Source organism: Lycorma delicatula, chromosome 2 (assembly GCF_047948215.1).
Source record: "Lycorma delicatula isolate Av1 chromosome 2, ASM4794821v1, whole genome shotgun sequence".
Lineage (NCBI taxonomy): Eukaryota > Metazoa > Arthropoda > Insecta > Hemiptera > Fulgoridae > Lycorma > Lycorma delicatula.
The window spans coordinates 231,226,730-231,245,255 of NC_134456.1; the positions used below are offsets into that span (position 1 = coordinate 231,226,730).

The window sequence follows — 18,526 nt, forward strand, 5'->3', positions numbered from 1 at the left end:
AATAACTGATAAAAAATTATCCCACAAAAATAAAAAACCAAACATGCACTCTACATGCATTCAAGATCACCAAAATATAAAAAAAAAATGACATTCAATTTTGGAGAAATATTTTTAACTTACACTTAACAATACTGCCATTCAATTGTACAACATTATCATCAATTTCTGCTGTAATAAAACATTAATAGCATTCATTAAAATATTCATGCACTCAAACTTTTAACAAAGACAAAAAAAAATGTTATAAAGCTAACAAGAGTTATTTAATTTAATCAATCAATAGTAATTTAATCAATAAATGTGCTTCAATCAGTTTCTTTAAAAAAAAAACACATTTTTAACACCTATCAAAGTGTACACAAATACATTAAAACAAACTAATAATGATAATAATAAAAATAAACTAGACAAAATCTCTAGAATAAATAATCTTGTTTCTTTTACAAAAGACTTCTAATCAACAGAATACTGTGCATAAATTATGATAACAGATAAAATGACACAATCGTGTTGCCTACACTTCCATTTAGCATTCTTAGAACATTTTTAATGAATAAAAAAAAAAAATGACGTTTTGTCATTTTTATACTATTCAAAATAACAATAATGAATTCGGCAATATTAAAAAAACTAAACAGCAATTACAAAAAAATATGCAGAGTGATTCCAAATTGTACGGCAATCTCTCAGAGATGATTCTATAGCCAAAAAAAGAAAAAAGTTCATGTAAATATAGGTTAGAAAACTGTTTGTTAGCGAGTTTTGCCTTGCAAAACATTTTACCCTGCTATCCTTTGTGAAATCCTTTTCACAAAGGATTTTCTGCTCCCTTTGTGAAATTAAACCATACTAAAATTCTTGAGGTATAAATCAAGGGGTAAATCTGGTCTTCCTTATGGTTTTTGATCTAAAAAATTGAATAAAACTGGTCCCAGACCTCTAAATCATTTAGATTTAAAAAAAAAAAAAAACTAGGAAAATACAAAATGTTTTGATGGAATATACACTTTTTTAGGTTTTGAATAAAATAACTTTGTTAATTTACCAATAAACAAATATAAATTTCTAGTTAACTTTGTAGAGAATTTAATTCTGAAGCAGTTTCTCAATATGGCCGCCATTCTGTTCATTGCATAGTTCAGCTCAGCGAATTCATGCTAGCCAGGCACATCTAATAGCTTGATTAATATTCCTAATAGTAGCTCCAGCTTCTATTATGCAATGTCTCAATTCTTCTTGTGAGCCAATATGAGCAGAATAGAATAACGATTTCATCCAACCCCAAAGAAAATCGTCCGCTGGCGTGAGATCAAGGATTTTACTGGTCTGTTTCGATCCATACATAGCTTACTAAATTTTTTATTTAAATTATTCATCACATCACGACAGTACTGAGCAGGTGAGTCATCATTGAAAAATCACATCTGCACTCTATCTGCAAGTGAAATATCTTCCAAGTGTTTCATAAAATTTGATCAATCAGTACTTGCATTTTTTACAAATACAAATACTGATTTTCTTCTGCCCAAGTGTAAGTGTTGCAATAATTTACAGTGTAATTTCTTGTAAAACAGGATTCATCGTTAATTAGAATATTACTTAGGAAGTCACGATGATGTTCACATTTTCTAATTAATCATCGACAAAATTTCATCCATTCATCAAAATCAGTTGCTCATAACTCATGTTCAATTGTATGAAATGGATATAATTGCGCAATATGAAAGAGATATGACAACCTTCTGATTCTTGAGATGGTAGATAATTGTACTGAATTCAATATTGTTTTTCTTCAGCATTGGCATCTCTCATGAAATGTTCATGACCTGCATCAAAATACCTGTTTCTTGAACTCGCCTATCCAAAGTCTCAAATGTTTTATGACCTAGTTCTCTTCGATCTGAGTAATTTTCCCAGTACACATGCACAGTAGCTAATCCATTTTTATTTATTTTACCATAAAATAACAATATGTCTGTAAAATCTTCAAATGAAAACTATTTTTTTGGTATCATCCACTGTGAATAACTGACCGAACAATAACTGCACAAATACCACTCAAATGAATATTCAAATGCTTGACCAGTGTTTCCAAAACTGTGCATCACATCGCCTTCACAAGGGCGCTGCAAAATATTGTAAAAGCTTCATAATTAATTGAAACAAGGCATTTATGATTATTAATTTAATGTTAATAAAGTAAAAAAATAATGAAGATACACAAATTTTATTTATTTGTATCTCTTCATTACGAGTAGTCATACTTTTACTTAGGGTAGGGCACCATTGAAAAATTTTAATTGAAAAAGGGTGCTGTAACTCAAAAAAGTTTGAGAACCACTGTGTTAGACACTAAACTAACTGTTGATGAGTTGTTATTGCCAACCTACGAAAAATAAAAGTTTTTAATATGTTTTAGAAGGATGTCTTTCAAATTTATTTTTTCTGATTTCAAATTTCACTTTTCTGATCCAGTCTGTGTTTTATTTCTAATTAAAGTTTAACTTCTCAGATTTGTGTTTAATTTTAATAAACATTACTTACATCAGTTTTCTAAGAATTAAATTCTCTACAAAGAAAACCTTAGATATCAGTGGGTATATTGCAGCTGACGGATGAATGTAAAAAGTATAAGAATGCTAATGATGAAGAAAGTAAAAGGAACTATCAACAATTAAGAAATATTATAAACAGGAAGTGCCAATCAGCAAAAGAAGACTGGATTATAGAAAAGAGTTCAAAGTGGAAAGAGAAATGATCATCGGTAAAATTGACAGAGCATTCTGGAAAGTTAAGAATTTTATGGTACATAAATTAAAATCTAATAATGTTTTAATAAAGATGGTAAACTGATTTATAATACAAAAGAAAATGTTGGTAACTGGGTGGAATATATTGAAGTTACATGGAGGAAATGAATTAGAAACTGGTATTATAGAGGATGACGAGGAAATTGAAGAGGATGAAAAGGGAGATAAAATACTGAGATCTGAATTTAATAGGGTATTAAGAGATTTGAATGGCAGAAAGGCTACTGGGATAGACAGGATATCCGCAGAATTACTGCACAGTATAGGTGAGGAAGCAATAGATAGATTATACAAACTGGTGTGTAATATTTACAAAAAAAAGGGGAAGTTCCATCAGACTTCAAAAAGAGTGTTATTGTCATGATACCAAAGTAAGAATAAGCAGATAAATATGAAAAATACAGAACAATTAGCTTAACTACTCGTGCATCAAAAATCTTAACTAGAATTCTGTAAAGAAGAATTGAAAGGAGAGTGGAAGAAGTGTTAGGAGAAGACCAATTTAGTTTCAGGAGATGGAGGAAGCAATTTTAGCACTCAGATTAACAGTAAAAAGAAGATTAAAAAAGAACAAACCAACGTACATGGCATTTGTAGAATTAGAAAAGGCATTTGATAACACAGACAGGAATAAAATGTTCAGCACTTTAAAAAATTTAGGGTACAAGTATAGAGATAGAAGAACAAATGCTAACATTTACAAGAACCAAACTGCACAGTAATAATCTAACAACATAAAAAGCCCTAATAAAATAGAGAGTCTGACAAGGATGTTTGTTCCCTATCACCATTACTTTTTAATCTTTACATAGAACTAGCAGTTAAAGATGTTAAAGAACAATTTAGATCCGGACTAACAGTGCAAGGTGAAAAGATAAAAATGCTGCATTTGCTGATGATAATGTAATTCTAGCTGAGAGTAAAAAAGATTTAGAAGAAACAATAAATGACTGGATGAAGTCCTATGCAAGAACTACTGCTTGAAAATAAACAAGAACAAAACAAAAGTAATGTAATGTAGTAGAAATAATGTAGATTGACCACTGAATATAAAAATAGGAAGAGAAAAGATTATGGAAGTAGAAGAAATCTGTAACTTGGGAAGTAGTATTACTAAAAATGGACGAAGCAGGAGCAATATAAAATGCTGAACAGCACAGACAAAATGAGCTTTCAGTCAGAAATATAATTTGCTTATATCAAAAATTAATTTAAACATCAGGAAAATGTTAAAAATCAGATGGGTGGATGAAGTGGCAAATGAAGAGGCAAGCTGATAAAGAAAGAAGCATTTGGAAAAATATAGTTAAAAGAAGAGCCAGACCTATAGGCCACATATTAGACATCCTGGAATAGTCGCTTTAATATTGGAGGGACAGGTAGATGGGAAAAATTGTGCAGATAGGCAATGTTTGGAATACGTGAAACAGATTGTTAGGGATGTAGGATGTACGGGATATACCAAAATGAAATGATGGCACTAGATAGGAAATCTGGGAGAGCTGTATCAAATCAGTCAAATGACTGAAGACAAAAAAAAACAAAATTAAAAACCATAAGAAGCACCAAATTTACCTCCTCGATTTGTACCCGAAGAAGTTTTTACACAGATGATTAAATTACACAGATGGAGCAGAAAGCAGGCCAAATGTTTTGTGAGCTGAAACTCTCCAATGAACAGTTTTCTGACCTATGTTTATATGAACTTTTTTTCTTATTTTTGGCTATAGAATCATCTCCCACAAGACTACAGAACAATTTGGAAACTTGTATAGAAAGAAATGTAAAGCAACTATTATAAAAGTAAAAAATAGTCATTCATCATTAATTAAAAAAGATTGCTTAAAAAATAAATTAATCACATTTACAAGTAGAAATGTACAAGAACACCAGATAATTGTTACAAGAGTAAGTGAAAATATTTTTAAGTTATTAAAAAGAAGTTATAAATTTTGGTTGTTTCTTGTTTCAAAAGTTTTAAATGCATCTTAAATTATGTTTTAGAAAAAATCTCCTTTTTTATAGCAAGTAAGTGACTTTAAGCATAAATAAATTTTTATAGTCATTTTTTGGGGTTTTGATTAATTATTTATTACTGAAGAAAAGTATTAAAAAAAGTTTCTTCTTTTATTAAAAAAGTTTAATTCTACAACTTTGGAGTTTAATTAAGTAATATTAAAAGTAGTATGTCAAGGTGAAATCAATCCTGGCTTCTTCAATTAATTTTCAGACCAGTAACAATCAGTACCTCCTGCTTTTGTTCGCTAGTCTCACTTCAGTACAAAGCTGTTTGACAAACACTTCAATTTGATAAAGTCAATGTTTATCTAGTTCTAAAGCATAAATTATAAAATGTTAGCCTCTACAATGTAAAGTTTTTAAATTTTACTTAATTATTACATATTTGGAAAGATTATTCTTTTGGAGTGCGAATAGCTATTATTATGTGTAATTAAGATGACAAATAAAAGTTTTTAGTTTTGTAGCAGTTTTACATAGCAAACACATGTTATGCTACCCACAAAAAAAATAGAGAATGGGCAGAAAAAACTCTGCCATAAGTGGAAGAAGGTTAAAAAAATATGGTCACAAAAAAAAATCAAAGTTAATAAAAAGATTAACTAAACATAATTAAAAGATATATCAATGTCCTAAAGTTAAAAATTATATACTAAAACTAAAAAATATACAATTCATAACTATTATTTCTTCAAGATTTGAAAAATTTTATTTGACCTTAATAAAATGATAAGTAACATATTACTAAATCAGATAAATATTATTAATGAACAGAAGAATTCTAAGTAAATACTAAGAGAGGTAATATTTTTGAAAATAAAAGCTGTAATGGAAGTATTTATACAAATTATAGATCTACAATTTTTACTGCAAATCTACAAAATTAGAAATCAGATCACTAACTAGTGAAAAATAATTAGTGTAATTAAATAAAAATACACAAATAAATACGAGAAGTAAACATCTAAAATAAAGCATTACTTACGTTCAACTTCTCCAACTTGTATATCATTTACTAATGCAGTTCGGCGATCAATTGTCTTTCCGATTTTAAAATAACATTTTATTTTATCAAAGCATGACTTGTCTTTAAGTACTTCGCTATCTACAATAGAAATTACGTAAAAATGTTAATACAAAAATAAGAGAACTTCTATGTGTGTTTAGTGACATAATTGTAATGAATGCAGATGACTTGACATGAGTCACAAGTTCGAAAAAAAACATATACTCCTGAAAACAACACAGTTGTTTTCAAGGATAATAAGCATCCCATGTCAAGCTTACAAAGGAAAGCAAGGAGTGAAGTAATTTTCCGTTGACTTCTACACAGAAATGAATTATTATGGTAGCAAATCAGCTTGCCAAAACATTGCTATTATTCAGCCCTGAAGGTAGTTATTTCTAGGTATATTCATTCTGTTCATAAAAGGAACATTATTATTTTCAAAGAAAGCATTAATAAGTGCCTCTTGAACCTCAGGTGCTTTAAAAATGTAACAGCCACATGAAAGATTGGGACATGTAGTGTAAAACAATAAATTAATATGTCCTTTTCTATTGTAAAACAATGTGTTATGTAACTGCTTCACAAGAGGAAAGAAAATTTATTGTATTATGTATTATAAAAAATCACAAGTGTGGAATAAATAACTTAATTACTATAAGTACTGCCATTAAACTATTATATATTTTTGGGTAGATTTCATAAGAAAGCTACCTACTGTAATGGGTACCATGATTCGACTTCTAGAAAATTTTCACATATCTCCGTGTTTTACATCCCCCAGATCCCAAAACCACTATCAGCTAAAAAGTTTATATGTACATTTATTTATACATATATATATATATATATATATCCTATATTCATGTTTTGAATCTAACGCTCCTACTCTAAACAGATGAAAACTTTACAGAGTACTAATTAATACAAATAACCATTTTTAAACAAAAATTATTTTTGAAAAAAAACAAAAACATAATGAAAAAAGCATGATGATTCATTAATTTTTTCAGATATGTCAAAATTGGTACTGGCACCCAAACCCAACAGATTTCAGCGGCATTATATGCTTCTAGTCTTTAAATGCTGAAACAAATTATCTACATCATATCAAGATAACATTTCTTAATTAAAAGCATATAAATTAATTTTTAAAAGCTGAGAAAGTTAGTATCCTAACAATAAAATTCTAAAACTAAAGGGCAATTAATATCTTAAATTCATATATTTTATCATACATACAAAAACACATTTAACAGTGTACAAATTTGGAATAATGCAATGCAACAACTTAGCTATCATTTATTTATAAATAATGCACAAAGATGAAACATCAACTTCTTAAAATTATGAAAATTAAAAATAACTAGCACGCATACTAATGTAATCATATTATTTTTTAATTTGATAAATTTTAAATTATTCTTACTTCCATCTGCTGCAGTAATAGCTGGATCTGCTCTTTCTGCCACTCTAAGAAATATCTAAAAATTGAACCAAAAACAGAAATTTTAATCAATCTTTGTAACATAACATACAAAAAAATTATCAAAAATAATACTAGATAATTACAGTTTTATTTATTTCACAGAAAAGTTCAATTTATTTACAAGTATGTAAATATCACTCACATGTACGTTATTATGGTATTTTGATTTTCTGCTAATACTGGATGTCTAGATCAATTTATTTCATTTAATAATAATTCATTATTGTATTATTATAATTACACTTTGAAAAGTATAATTTTAATATAAGAAGTACTATTTCCTTACTTTAATATAAAGAATTTAGTATTTAATCATTACAATAATTTTTTTATTAATCCTGTGGTAAATCCAAGAAGCAAAGAAAGGTTGCATTTTGTAAGTTAGATAGCTCTAGGATCACTTACAGTAAAGGATATACTCTAAGAGAAGCTAATTATAAGGAGTATGCACAATCACGACATACGCTGGAATAGTAAATGTAGTTGTAATAATGATAATCTGGATAATTAAAATCCATTCAAAAATTATTATAACACTTGAAAAAAGCGTAATTATAGGATTTCCTATAATACCTATAATATTATATTATAATATAATTCCTTGCACACAACTTGTGATATCCAGGCTTTTCTGTGATAATTGTGTAGATAGAGGTATGTACAACGTGTGGAAATTCATCAGCCAGAGCAGTAATCGTCAATCGTCAATCATATCGCAGTTTTTGGTTCACTTGTTCAACAATTTCAAGTCTGAATACTGGGCCTGCCACTCTGCTTTTCATCATGCACATTTGTGCAGCCATTTTTAGAGTCTCGACACCATTGTCTAACCTTTCCTTCACTCATTACAGTAGGTCCATACACTAGGCACAACTCCTGATGAATTTCAGCAGCTGAAGATTCTTTTGCACACAATAATCAAATCACAGCATTCACTTCACTACTGGCAGGAGAAACGATTGTCATGGACATTATTATCTGCATTCACTGACAGGCAAACAACTACTAAATCAAAACAACTGCAGTGGCTTTGCAAACAGCTGATAGATGGCCCTGCATGCATGAAACTGTGTCCAGACACGCTAATATTTAAATATAAGCCGACAGCCCTTACTTTAGAAGTACTATTAACCTCTTCCCAGTAATGTCTGTCTGGATATAGTCCAGAATTTGCTATTTCCACAATTAAACAAGATTCTGGCACTTCTTTGTTGGAAAATATAGTGGTAAGATCAGTTGTATGTAGGAATGAATATCTCAAGTTGATGAATTGTTCAAAAACAACTTCAAATCAGGATCCTACAGCTGACCCCCGTAGGTCACCAGTTCTTTTACCACAAAACTTCTTTAGCAAGTACACTAAGGATGCAGTTTTTATTGAGAGTTGTGGGTATAGTGGCCACAGTTCTCAATAAGCTAAAAACCTACCCATCGTTAACTGCCAAGAATAAGTAACAATGAACATGCTGGAATGAAAACAATTATCATCTTGGCTTGGCTCATAAATCTAAAGTAAGTCCCAGAGAGTACTTAAAGGTGAAAAAAATAAATTTTAATAATCATTCAGTTAATCAAAATATCAGTAATTGCTATGCATTAGTAAATTTCAAACCATCACCATTTCAAACAAGACAAATCATTTTTAATTATCCTGTACCAATATTTTTAAGATAAGTATTACAGCCACCTATTGACCAATACTGGGTAACAAAAATAACCAAAAAGGAATTTACAATTTTTCCATCTCTTTCTGATTTATAAACTATTACCAATATGCTTCAAACATAAAAAAAAATAGGCTGGTGGATTCATATTGGGTGACAATTTCATATTTATTGTCAAAATGATTATTTTTAATAACTTTTCAGTAAGATTTGCCAATTTAATATTTATCACAACATTTAAAAAAATGTTCTTACCTCTTCAAGAGATGTATCAGATATTCCATAGGAAGCAATATTCAATGATGTCTTGTTTTTGTCAAGAGATACAAACAGATATCTAAATTCTTCTATTTTATCTCTTTGTGGAAGAATATAAACTAATTCTGTTCCTATTTGTTCTAAGAACTGTGCTGAAGGTACTATTCCTTGTATATGATTATGTACTTCTGAAATAAATTTAAACACAGGAAAAATACATATTGAAAAAGAAGTGTTATGTGACAAAGATCAGTTAAATTAATAGATTAAAAACAAAAATACTGAGTAAATATAAAATTAGATAAAACTATAATGCTTTAAATAAAAAAGTTGTTCTTGCAATGACATTCCACTGAAATAACTTAAGAAGAACTAAATCAAATTTTACATATAATAGAAATTTTTACTTGAGTTAACTGGTAGATATTATCAGTAACTATGGCTATTTTGCAATGTCAATAAAGCAAAACTATACTTTTCTAAGATGAGCATTAAAAGATGAAATGACTTAAATGCAATTCAAACAAAATGTTTATATAAAAATTATAGCTGTTCTTATGAATCTATGTTTGCGTCAATGTTTGTTTAAAATTCAAAAACCACTAGGCTGGTCTGAATGATTCTTTAACTAGTATTTTTACAGAAATTTGAGGCCTCTTTCAGGCATAAATTTATCCAAAATAAAACTTCATCACGGACATGCAGTAAAAGTTAAACAGCCAGATTGTCTTCATACAATCATTTTTTGTGTAGAAATATTTTTAGTCACTATTTAAATTACAATCTGTTAAGAGATAGTTTCAAAAACCAAAAAGAAAAATGAAAAAAATTTAACTATGGTGTTTCATTTATTAAAATCAAGTAAACTATTCTTGAGATTTAGCAACTAAAGTAGAAAATTTTACAGTACAATGATTTTCAATGACTGACAAGCAACATAATTTTTGTAGACCATTATCTACTATCTAAAATTATATCAACACATAATCACTAAGATGCATTTTTTCATATTATTTTTATATTCTCATAAAACTAAAGTAAAAATCTTTTTTTTCAACATTTTATTTATCTAAATTTCTGTCCATTGTCATAATTTTTATCTGTTTTACTGCAGGAAGGGATTACACATGAGCAACATAACAGTTCATTGAAACCTTAAAATTAAACAAAACTGCAATTTAATGCAATTACAATGTCTGCTATTTCTTCAATTGAAATTTATTTGCCAATGAAATGCTCCCTTTGGCAAAAAAAAATATTTATTCAGCAAACTGTACACTCATATGAAAAAAATCTTCTTTCTTTTTCTATTTAGCCTCTGGGACCACCATAAAGGTATTACTTCAGAAGATGAATGAGGATGATATGTAATGAAGTGTAGTCTTGAACAGTCTCAGGTCAACCATTCTGAAGATGTGTGGTGAATTGAAACCCAACCACCAAAGAACACAGGTATCCATGATCTAGTATTGAAATCCATATAAAAGTAACTGGAAAAAATCCGTAACTTGAAAAACCACTATAAGAAAAAAGCTGACAATGAATTGCATTGCAGATCAATTTTGAAAAACTTTCTGGTGTAATTCAATGAACTGAATGCATTTAAATCCATTTCAATTACATTTAAAACTTTAAATTTTAATTTTTGAAAACAAGATGTTCAACAAAATTTTGATACATGTATATTAACACAATTTTGAAAAATATGTTTTAAATTTGGAGGCTCATGCATCAGAGGGCTTTCTTTAATGATTAATTACTAAAATTGATCTTAAATAAATTTAAATTAAATACAATTTTTTTTTTTAATCTGGAGATCCCCCATCAGGGATAGGATATTAAGTTACTTTAGACTAAAAAAATATGTTTTGAGCATTAAAAATTTGAAATTGTGGGAAAAAAGATTTTTAACAATCTGTTAAGAGAAAGTGATCCTCCTGTACTCAGGGGAAGCATTCGGGTAAAATTAATTTCTAAACAAAATAATCCTTAAATGATGATAACAAATTTAAAAAAAGGACTTTTTAAATTTGTTTAAATAATATAAAGATAAAGCCAAAATTCTAAATAAACAATTGTAATTTTTTAAAAAGTGGGTGAAAATGCTTAGGCTAATTATTTTTCAAATATTACTCAATAGTAAGGGATACAAAAAAATAAGATTTTTACTTTTTAAACGCTATGTGTAACTTGCGAGATAGATTTAAATTTAAAATAAATTACAGTGGAGTCCCAGTAATCCGAACCATGCTAATCTGAAAATTCATCTAATCTGAAGAATTTTAGTGTGAAAATTTTTTTTTTTTATTTTTAGCTTAATAACTGTAAATTTTATATTTTTAAGAGTCAATTTACTTCATAAAAAATACAGCATTTTATCACTTATATGATATGCCGTGTTAACAAAACAAGTTCTAGAAAACTAGACATTACAAACATATACAGTACAGTACTTCAAATTTTTTTTTAAATGTGAAAAATATTATGTTGTCCTTATAATTTGTTGATACTGTATAACATAAATTAATTATTAAAATTCATAAATTCAGTCAGTTTCTTTTGACATAATGATGTAAATCTGCTAGAAGATTGGCAATGTTGCTCCACTGCCTCGTGAACATACATCTGCAGATGTAGCTTCAGCATCATGATGTTTGACATAGCAAAGGGCAAGGTCTATGGCCATTGCCACCTCTGCATGTGTCACAAGTTGGTTTGTATCACTGATGGCCTCGTCATCATGTTGCTAAGGGTCTTTCTGAGTAACGGTTGCCACAATCTCCTCATCTGAAAGATTTTCACAACCTTCACTATCCACTGCCATCCATTCATTTACATCATCATCGACTGCTTCTTCAACATGAATTTCATGTACAAACATGAATTTCATGTACAAACTGAAGTAGATGTGCTTCGTTTTTCTGATTTGAACTTTCTACAAAACTGAGTGTTGGCTAAATTTTTTTTCAAGATTTTCTCAAGCACTGCTAAAGGCATTGTCCTATGATTCAGCTGCATAATAAGCAACACCTTAATGTTTACTTGTTTTATTTTCTGAACTAAAGAATCTGAACTCGTATTGTCTTCTATGAAGGTCCTTAAGATTTTTTTTTCTATATGCAAGCTTAAAGTTTACAAGATACCCTGATCCATAAGTTGTAATAAAGGCATAATATTAGGAGGTAAGAAGACTGCCTTGATTTCAACCACAAGTCAGTACACCAATGTCAGGGTGAGATGTAGCATTGTCTTATTAACAAAATTGCTCTTCCTAAAAAATTCCACTTTCTAGACATATCTTAACAGTACGCTAGCTCAGTAATTAAAAATAAAACTAAACAATATAAATTAAATAACTATCTTTAAGAATCACCGCACTAAAAAAAATTAAAAAATAATTTGTCAATTCTTATAATTTGTCTTTTTGAATGTGCACAAAATTAATGGCAAGTAAGGTCTTGATAGTTGTTTTTCATGTAATACCAACTTCTAAAGATCAAGAATTTAAAAAGTGCATTTCAGTGCAGCATGTTAAAACTTTTTAAAGAATATTTATCTTACATATTTTACTTTTATTGTTACATAAAATATGAATAGCTGTATTAAAAATTTTTCCAATGAAAAAAAATCACACATAAGAAACTCAAAGGCAAGAAGCAACCTCTAGCTACATATCATTTAGTAAAAGAATGCAAAATCAGTGCCTTTATAATCAATGCAAATAGATGATGATGCAGTCAATCAGTTGCAAAATGTAAAATATTTTTAAAATATTCCTATAAATAAAATCCAACTGCAATTATTAAAACTTAAAATCAAAGAAATAACTTAGCATTTGTTTGAATGAAAATGATTCTTATTTTAGGGAATAACAAACATATAATTAAACAAATTGAACAATGGGGTTCTTCTCTGCTGTCAAAAATAAAAAAGTTGGATCGGACCATTGGCCCATAGTCATCTGATTGGATCATGATTGATCACATAGTTGCCGCCCATACATTTATCTATTCTGTTAGCAATTACAAGTTGATACTAAATTATATTTACTCTTTTTTTATTATAGTTTAATTCATTATAAGTAAAACTGCCAAGGAAAAACAGGATTCAAACTTTTTCGGATAAAAGTCAGAAACACTTTCAAAAGTATTCAATTACACATTTGTTTTACATTAATTATCAAACTGTTAACTAGATTTTTCATCTAGACAGTACCACTGCTCATAATCACATACATATGTAATTTATTTAAAATGTTTTATGATCGCAGTTTTACTCTCAACTAACTTCTCTTTTGCACCATATCAATCAGTTTATTTTTGGTAAAAAGCATTGTAAGTAAAAAAATAAAGAATTGATGGTGTTTTCATAAAAACTGGCACAAAGGTTTTATCTGAAATGACATAAATAAATATTTACAGAATAGAAACCATAATACACATGGTTGGCAGTTATGAAATAAAACTAAAAGAATTTAATTCATTAAAAGAATTATTTAACCTTTTCACTACATAATAAATTCTACTCTACATTAATTTTTTGCAAGCTTTGATGAAAAAACAATTGATAGATTGAAAATCTTTTAAGTTATTCATTAGTACAAAAATTTTAAAAAAAGTTTCAATAATTTATCCCCCTTAAAAAACCATTTCTTTCACCCACTAAAAGCATGAATTTATAGACATTTAAAAATTCTGTTCTTCAATACACTTGTTTATTAATATTTATATGTTTAATTAATCATTAAAACCACAAACAAACAAATATAAAAATGGTTTTTAATACAGTCATTAATAAAATAGATAAAACATCATTAACTATTAAAGTTTGTCTAACAACAAAAGTAGAATACAACTAACAAAAATATTTAAAAATGACTAAAACTCATTATCTTACTTACTGAAACTTTAAAAAACACAAAAAATTAAAATTTTGAGGCATAACTTCTATACCAACTTCTGCCACAGAAGATATCTTTCATATTTACTTGCAACAATAATAGTAAAAATTACTGTACAAAAAAAATTAAATATTCTAAGTATAAAATAACTAAAAATCATTATAGATAATTTGATAATAGTTTATCTTACAAGAAATAATTATATAAATAATAACTATTTAAAAATGTTGAGAAAACATAACTGAAATATTAACATATTCAAAAAACAGCTCCATGTGTGACAATTGTGAAATGAATACTACACGTTTTCAAAACTTTTCATACTAGTCCAGCACTTCACAGAATAATTAAAATCTGTTTTTATTACATCTGAGACTGTTGTCAAATTATATAGTAAGAGGAATTTTTTTTAAGAGTGTGGACAAAAGCTGAATTAAGTATTTATCAACAACAATAAGTATTATTGAATATTTAAAAATAAAATAGGTTATAACATTTCCTACCATGAAAATCCTGAGATTCAGTCGACAAAGAACCCTAAAATAAAAAAATAAAAGCTAGCATTAATGAAAGAACAAACAAATTCTCACTTAAATTTAAATAAACATGGATAATAAATACTTTTATCATTTTCTCAATAACCATTCCTAGCTAGTACACAAACAAATCTTAGCATCTTCACTCTATTCTGAGGATAACCAAATTTAAAAAAAAAAAATTATTTTTAAATAAAATATTAGTGTTACAATCAGGATAGAAAGGCAACCAGAGGAGGAAGTATAGGAAGAGAGGAGGTATGAAGAGGTTATTAGTAATAATTGTACCCATCCTCAAGCAAAATATTTTACAGGAAAAATAAAGCAATAAGGAGACAGGTTAACCCAACTTCAATTTCTGTGTATCAACACAAAAAATTATTTTGTATAAATAGCTGTACACAAGACCAATATTCATAAATTGCCGCATATTCAAGCAGAAAAATAATAAATACAATAAAATAATAATGTTATAATAATATAATATAATAAATATAAATTGCTCTATTTAAGCAGAAATTTTCTGCTTGAATATAAAATCATTTTCCAAAAAATAACCATGCAACTTGATCTTAAATACACTGCAAAATAATTTTATAACAAATTTATACCAAAAATGAACACATTGTTAAATTAGCAAACTCTGGAATTGGAAATTTATGAACAAGAACTTCAGTAAGAACAGAATAATTTAATAAAAATAAAACATACAGAACATTATTCATTAATTTTTTCTCATGAATAAAACTGTATACCAATAAAAATTAAAGATTTATTTTTACCTAAGCATAAAAATCAGCAAAATCATTTTAATGTGGTAACTGATGAAACAGTTTTCCATAGGAACTTAAGCATACTTTTGTTCCATTATATACAGAAAATGTTCATCTTGATTATGACCTTATAACACATTGCTTAACCAACCTGTTCACGAATATTGTACATACTAAGAAGAAAAAAAATTACAGATTACAGATATGAGGAAAACTGAGGCATTAAGTGTGGTTTACCTTTGCCTACTTCACAAAATTTGAATGTGCTGTTTATATCATCAATCCAACCAATATTTAACTCAAAGTGACATTTTGCTGTTCACCATAAGGACTGGATGTACAGATATCATCATTACTATCAGAAAAATCAGTTGCTTTCCCTGCAGCAACAAATTAATGTACTTCTTTTTATGAAGAAACAATGCATATAATCTGTATCTAGTAGGGGAACAGTTTTTAATAACATAAGTAAATCTTGCCAAAAAAATGGCCAGATATTTTTATTTATGTGAATTAAAAACTGATCATGTCAGAATATGAGTTTTTCTTTTAAAGCAAAGTTTTAAAATAAGTTTCCTTTAATTTTCTAATCATTAAAAAAAGATATCCCTGATTAATCACAATTATCATGTATTATGCTCTAATTTTTTTAAAATGTATATAATAAAAACATTACAAAAATAATATTTTTAACTACAATGATTGCATTATAACTTTACTTTCACTAGTGTACGAGAATGTTAAGTATATGTAAAAGAAGTGGAGGGGTGTTAGCTCTCTTATAAGGTTTCTAGTCCTCCTGTACCATCTGACTTTCAACCAATAAAATTTGTTATTGTTATTTGTTATTCTAAACTTTTGTTGAGATCAGTCTGAAATCAAGTTAATCAACATTTGACCAGTTTTAATTTTTTTTTTCTGCAAACTTCAATCTAGTTTTCATCTGTATTATAGTAATAGTACTGCTTCTAAAGTGATTGATGACTTCATTGTAGAAAACACCAGCAATTTCACTTACTCTTGTTAGAGATTCTCTCTCTCTCTCTCTCTCTCTCTCTCTCTCTCTCTCTCTCTCTCTCTCTCTCTCTCTCTCTCTCTCTCTCTCTCTCTCTCTCTCTCTCTCTCTCTCTCTCACTCACTCTCTCTCTCTCTCTCTCCTTTTAGATTAAAAATTAATCTATATTCAAGGAAAAGTTATTATTTATAAATAATAATAAATATAATGAATTAGATTTCTAATTCAATGAAATATATTATTCACAGCAAATTAACTGACTCCATTTCTGTTCATATCGATGGTCAAGTAGTAACCACTTCCAAAACGATTTTTTAAAAACAAACTGGAACCACAACACTGAAGCTGACCATTAGCAACTATAGCAATACGGTCACCTAGTAAATCTGCTTCATCCATGTAATGTGTCGTTAACACCACTGTACGGCCTGAAATATTAATATAATAAATAATCGTAATTATCACTATAAAATGCTAAAAAATACCATTAATTACATTAATATTACATTTCAACAAACAAAACTACAAGGGCCATTTGGAAATTAACTCCCAGTCCTCAGTACTGCGAAAAAGAGTGGGGGTAGTGATTCTATAGTTGTGTAAAAGAGTGGGGGTAGTAATTCTATAATTGCACAGTTAAATAGTCTGGTTCAGTGTGGTTCTAGTAGTGTTATTGCAAATATCACTCACTTGTTTGTTCCTGTAAAACATATGTTCGAAATAGCTGCTGACATAGAAAATCCTACTGACTGCGAAGTGCATACCATCATCCACTTCCTTTACACAAAAACTTGTCAGCTGCTGAAATTCATCATGAATAAATTTTGTGCAGTATACGGAGGGAATATCTGAATGACAATGTTAGACAATGGTGGCATATGTTTCGGGAAGGTTGAACAAACATTCACAACAATGAAAGAAGTGGTAGACCCTCAATTGTTACAGATGAACTTGTTGCAAGTGTCTCAATGTAAAAATGCAAGAAAACAGTCAATTCATGAAACAGAATTATCCAATTTTTTCCTAACATATTGTGAATAGTGCTATATGAAATCATAACTAAACAGGTTAGGCTTCCACAAATTTTGTACTCACTGGATGCCCTTTTGCTTGTTTGCATATGGCAGTGCACACTCAATGCCAAATCGACAATTTCAAATGGGAGTTGTTTTACCATCCTCCACACACGCCCTGATTTGACTCCCAGTGATTATCCCCTTTTCCTGAAAATGGAGAAGTTGTATACTATCTGCATGCTCATTGCCTGTAATTCCTGTATGACTGAGGATCCAGCAGAAGCTCACTATTGTATTATGTCTATTCAATGGCGAAATGACACAATGAATCTCACAAACAACAGGGTGTCTGGAGTATACATCACTAATTATCTGTAAGGCATTCATGGAATCATAGCAAACAGAAACATGTCAAAATTTTGGGATAACCAAATGTAAAGCCTTATTAATGGCATACAGTTCTACAAGGGAAAATATTGGTGATGCTGGGAAGGCCAAACATGTATGTTCTGTTACCAACCACAACTAACAGAATTAATGTTTCTAGAGCCATCTGTATAAACTGTAATATCAGGATTCATGCTATTTATAATACCTATTTATAATAAGAAAGGGGAAAAACAAAACTGAGATCTAAATTTAAGAGCGCATTAAAAGATTTGAATGACAGAAAGGCTTCTAGAATAAACGGAATACCTCCAGAATTACTGCGCAGTGCAGGTGAGGAAGCGATAGACAGATTACACAAACTGGTGTGCAATATTTACAAAAAGGGGGAAGTTCCATTAGACTTCAAAAAGAGTGTTATAGTCATGATACCAAAGAAAGTAGTAACAGATAAATGTGAAGAATACAGAACAATTAGTTTAACTAGTCATGTATCAAAAAACTTAACTAGAATTTTGTACAGATGAATTGAGAAGAGAGTGGAAGAAGTGTTAGGAGAAGACCAATTTGGTTTCAGGAAAAGTATAGGGACAAGGGAAGTAAATTTAGTGCTCAGTAATAGTAGAAGAAAGATTAAAGAAAAACAAACT

At 28.8% G+C, this 18,526-nt stretch overlaps 1 protein-coding gene across 4 annotated transcripts in view; it reads right to left on the reverse strand.

The window, feature by feature from the left end:
- LOC142319723 (phospholipid-transporting ATPase ABCA1-like) overlaps positions 1-18,526 on the reverse strand; it is a 240,390-nt gene that overhangs the window by 105,407 nt on the left and 116,457 nt on the right. For 3 of the 4 annotated variants that reach the window (XM_075357320.1, XM_075357319.1, XM_075357322.1), the window contains exons 24-29: positions 16,735-16,901; positions 14,653-14,686; positions 9,247-9,437; positions 7,268-7,322; positions 5,818-5,937; positions 124-171 (exon numbers count right to left, since the gene is read on the reverse strand). In XM_075357320.1, the coding sequence (XP_075213435.1) occupies positions 124-171; positions 5,818-5,937; positions 7,268-7,322; positions 9,247-9,437; positions 14,653-14,686; positions 16,735-16,901 (615 nt within the window). The remainder of the gene's footprint in view (positions 1-123; positions 172-5,817; positions 5,938-7,267; positions 7,323-9,246; positions 9,438-14,652; positions 14,687-16,734; positions 16,902-18,526) is intronic. The other variant, XM_075357321.1, reaches the window with a different exon arrangement.